The sequence below is a fragment of the Olea europaea genome, unplaced genomic scaffold, assembly GCF_002742605.1.
Source record: "Olea europaea var. sylvestris unplaced genomic scaffold, O_europaea_v1 scaffold3045, whole genome shotgun sequence".
Taxonomy (NCBI): domain Eukaryota; kingdom Viridiplantae; phylum Streptophyta; class Magnoliopsida; order Lamiales; family Oleaceae; genus Olea; species Olea europaea.
In genome coordinates, this window is record NW_019249143.1 from 60,295 (window position 1) to 64,769 (window position 4,475).

The 4,475-nt window shown below is 35.1% G+C and overlaps 1 protein-coding gene across 1 annotated transcript in view; it reads left to right on the forward strand.

Moving 5' to 3' along the window:
- The window catches only part of LOC111384909 (surfeit locus protein 2-like), a 2,633-nt gene extending 1,458 nt beyond the window's left edge, over positions 1–1,175 (forward strand). The window contains exons 4-5 of the mRNA XM_023009255.1: positions 536–584; positions 842–1,175. Coding sequence (XP_022865023.1) covers positions 536–584; positions 842–920 — 128 coding nt within the window. The 3' untranslated portion in view covers positions 921–1,175. The remainder of the gene's footprint in view (positions 1–535; positions 585–841) is intronic.
- The last annotated feature ends 3,300 nt before the right edge of the window (positions 1,176–4,475 follow it).

Here is a 4,475-nt window from a genome sequence, read left to right on the forward strand (position 1 = left end):
ATTTTGGGGGCGGGGGGGGGGGGGAGGAGAGAGTATACTACTGAACTTTGGGGATGATACAGGCTGAATAACTCATCAGAACAGGACATGTTTTTTGCTTCTTACTTTTCCGAATGTATTACAAATACAACTGATGCAATGTCAAGAAATTATTCTATTGTTCGACTTCTTTGGACTAAATTATTTCTTATTTATGTGGTAAAGTAGCAATTTTTATGCGAACAAGAATCCTTGCATCTTACTGCTGCTTATCTATGTTATTGAGACCTTCAAGTTAAGTGCTTTATGAGTTAGTTTTTACTGTTTCATCTGATAGTTGCAGAGCTCTAGGTGCTGAAACTAATGAAATAGCAGACTCATCAGATTGGAGTCATCTACCTTTCTGTAAATTTCCCTTATAAATACCTCGACCAACTTGATTCTTAAGCAAATAAAAGAAGTATTCATATCATTGTTTTCTGGCTTTTGAAATTTCTTATATCCTAAAAATTTTAGGCCGTAATATTTTGTAATGCGGTGAATTTTTCTCCAACAGATGAAGGAGCTGAAGATGGTAAGAACGATGCCAGGGAACTCTCCAAACGGTATGTTCTCTTATTTAACTGCATATTTCACTCTTTTTATGTACTTCTTTTAGCATAGATGATAGCAGGAATATAAAAGAGCAGCCCTCGAGGTGAAGTTCAGGGGTGCATATCTTGTTAGAGAGATCAGGAGATGAATAGCGAATGCAAAGAGATTTTTAATGTCTTAGAATTTCATTCTCTCTATCTCGGCACAAAATAACTATGGCGTCTGTCCTTGTTCATGGCACGCATTATATTGTTTCTTTTCGTTGCAGAACAAAGCGGATGTCCCTGGAAATTGGACCCAGTAATTTTGCCTCGAGGAAGAAGAAAAAGAAGATAGATGTTGCCTGATAAAGGGTCGTCAGCAGAATTTGCAAATCATGTCTTTCTATCACATTTAGACTGCTCTGATGCACAATTCCTAAATGCTAAAGGAAAAAAGGACCGACCTTTTAGCTCTAAAAAACAAAAGATGAAAAATTATATGCATGGTATTTACAAGATGTCTTCTTTTCCTCCCTTACAGTGTTTGCATGTTTATGTACAGTTTCTTGATAAATGTGACATTAGTTATGAATGAAGACGAGTCTCATTGTCTGACCTTTGCAATTTTATTTTGTGTTGTGTTTTAACTCTCTCAACAACTTTTTCCGTACTTATAATCCTATTTAGGACGAGTGGTTGTAAGCATCAGTTTGTATGGCAGTGGGTTCTCGTTTGAGTCTTCGTTCAGTGGAGTTGGGATACATATTAATGCATTAGATGATGAGGTAGTGGAGTCCACTGCCACGTAGACTAGTACTAGCTCCAAATCTGGTCGCCTTTAGAATTACAAAAAATGGCTTTTATAACAATGAACAAAGGCATCACAATTTGTCAAACATTAGCACGAAGAGGTCAGGCTGTAACCAACATCTAAATCTACGACAGACCTTCAACAAAAGGATGGGAATGGCCATCTTCAGAAATGTGAAGAAATATATATTCAAGGATAGAAACGAAGGAATTGCACGTCAAAACATAGAAATGACTGCTCCACGGTTGCCAAAATTGTGTTATATATTGAGCAACGATAATCGGGGCTTCGGTCCATGAAAAACGTCAGACTGGCAAAATATTCATTTCTTGAAGTACGTAGGCAAGAAAGCGCAGATATTATGAACAAAAGGAAGGTTCCCGTTTGCCTCATCGGATCCAAGATGGTCGATTCATAACTTTATAACATGGCTGCGCTTCTGCAGAAATCTATGATATTGTTCCCAAACAAAAAATGACCATCAGTCTTCCTAACGATTTCAAGTTTCTGCGCATATAATTTGTATTAGTCGCCGTGTACATCTAGATACATGGTAAAGACAGACAAATTGAAAAATAGACAGGACTGACCTGCTAAAAATTGGAACTCAAAACATACATGAAGATCATATCAATTACCACATCAGAGCATGCTCCCATAATCAAGTCAATTTCTTAGGTTAATGTCGATGATGAGACTACTTAAGAGGCTAGAAGTATCGAGAGCAGTTATTAGATGATATACACAGAAATAGTTATGTGCGTGTATTTGGGGCACTAGATGAAATAGCTAAGATTACTACAACATTGTGAGAGCTTAAATCCACATTGTGACAGAGTTGTGAAAGAAAGATCATTTTCCATTGAAAAATTAATAACTTAAAGAAAGAACTATATTATACCTTTAGAGCAAGCAGACGCACAACTCTGTATTATCCTTCCGCAATTTCTTTCTCGCAATCAAAACTCTTCACTCGAGGAGAGACCATCAGCACTAGGTTTCACCTTCGATACCCATCCATTCCATTTTATAAGGCAGCCAAGAATTTTCGTAGGGTTAATAGCACAAAACATCTCTACGTTTTACACTTATTGCGGAAAACATTCCTACATTTAATTTATTTTTACATTTTTGTCCTTATTTCAACGTTTCATTGCAAAAAACGTCATTTTCATCATTTTTAATGTAAAATGACCAAAATACCCTTCTTATTTAAATAAATCAAAGAAGAAAAGAAAAATAAATAATAAATTGCAATCTTACTCCTAAATATTGTAAAAAGTGCAAGTGAATCTAAATAATTATCAAAAGGCCTAATAGCACAAAATATCCCTACTTTTGGCCTGTAGTATGCAAAACGTCCATACATTTCAAATTGGTGAAAATGACATTTTTCACAATGAAATGTGGAAATAGGGATGAAAATGAAAAAAAAGAGTTGAAACGTTTTTTGCAACAAGTGTCAAACATAGAGATGTTTTCTGCTATTAGACCTTATTAAAATATTAAAAAAAAAATAAAAAAAAATCTCTCTCCTCTTCTTCTCCAAATGGGACTATCACTTTAGAAGTGAAAATACTCTGACTAACCATCGCCCAAACCATCAAACCTCCATAGTGTTGAAGCATCTGTTGATATTTTAAGACCATGAAGAAAGGTACCCTGATGAGTATAATCGATTAATGTGTTTGAAATGGCATCGGTCTTTCCCGTACAGGTGGTGCTGTTGGAGTTTGGGTTATGATATTTTGAAAATAGTACGGAGGTTCAGCGGTTTGGGCGATGGTTTCAATTTTACGAAGGCCTAATCGCACAAAAAGTTCTTACGTTTGACTCTTCTTGCAAAAAACGTCCATATGTTTCAATTTTTTTTTTCATTTTCATTCATATTTCCACGTTTCATTGTGGAAAACGTCATTTTCACCAATTTAAAACATAAGAATGTTTTGCAAACTACAGGCCAAACATATGAACGTTTTTTGCTATTAGACTTTTTAATAATTATTTGGACTCTCTTGCACTTTTTAAAATATTTAGGAGTAAGATTGCAATTTATTCTTTATTTTTCTTTTCTTTTTTGGTTTCATTTAAATAGGAGGGTATTTAGGTCATTTTACATTAAAAATGGTGAAAATGATATTTTTTGTAATAAAACGTTGAAATAAGGGTGAAAATGCAAAAAAATAAAACGTAGGGATGTTTTCCGCAATAAGTGTCAAACGCATGGACGTTTTGTGTTATTAACCCAATTTCGTACATGGTTTATGGTAGAAGGTCTGTCTCTTATGATGACAAATCCTTCAGGCCTTAGCATTCGGTCCATTTCGATCAGCAAATCCTCCGGGCTACAACCAATTGCCTCAATTTTGAACGTGCATGAAGTAGGTCAGAGGTACGTGGGTAAGTTGAAAATGATTCACACCTCCAAAAGATATTGAGTATTATAGATCAACTACTACTTTTGTAACTAAAATGAAAGAAACAGCTCCTACATATTCGCAAAAATAAAGAAAATAAGCTGTCTTTGTGGATTTTCTTATTAACAAAGAGGTGATTTTCATAAGGTCAAGATTCGAAAGATTCAGCATTCATGGTGTAACTATTTGAAAAATTAACACAATGTTGTAAGTCTTGTGCCCATGGAATCTCATAAAAATTTCAGATGGAACCCCAAGATCTTCTAAGTTTATCTATATTTTCATCTTTATTTGATGTGAGATTATATCTCTTAATATGCCCCCGCAAGGTGGTAGCTTGTTTGGACAGACCAATTTTGAAATCCGTATGCTCATTTATTAAGTCTTAATCGGATCAAATCGCTCGTTGGAGTTTAATGGGGTTTAATACCATGTTAAGACTTAGAGTTCTATTTTAAAAGGTCAACCTTGTTAAGAGAAATAGCCAAAGACCTTATAAGTTGGTCTATATTTTTATCTTTATTCGATGTGGGATTATATCCCTTAACATATCACACCCTTCCCGCCCCTGGCACCTTGGTGTAACCTCAAATACGCAACAGGAAAGTGTTTAAATATCAGACAAGTACTCTCCACGAACGAAATAAACAAAATCAGCAATCTTGTCAAGCAGTGCGATTCGTTTATCTTCCA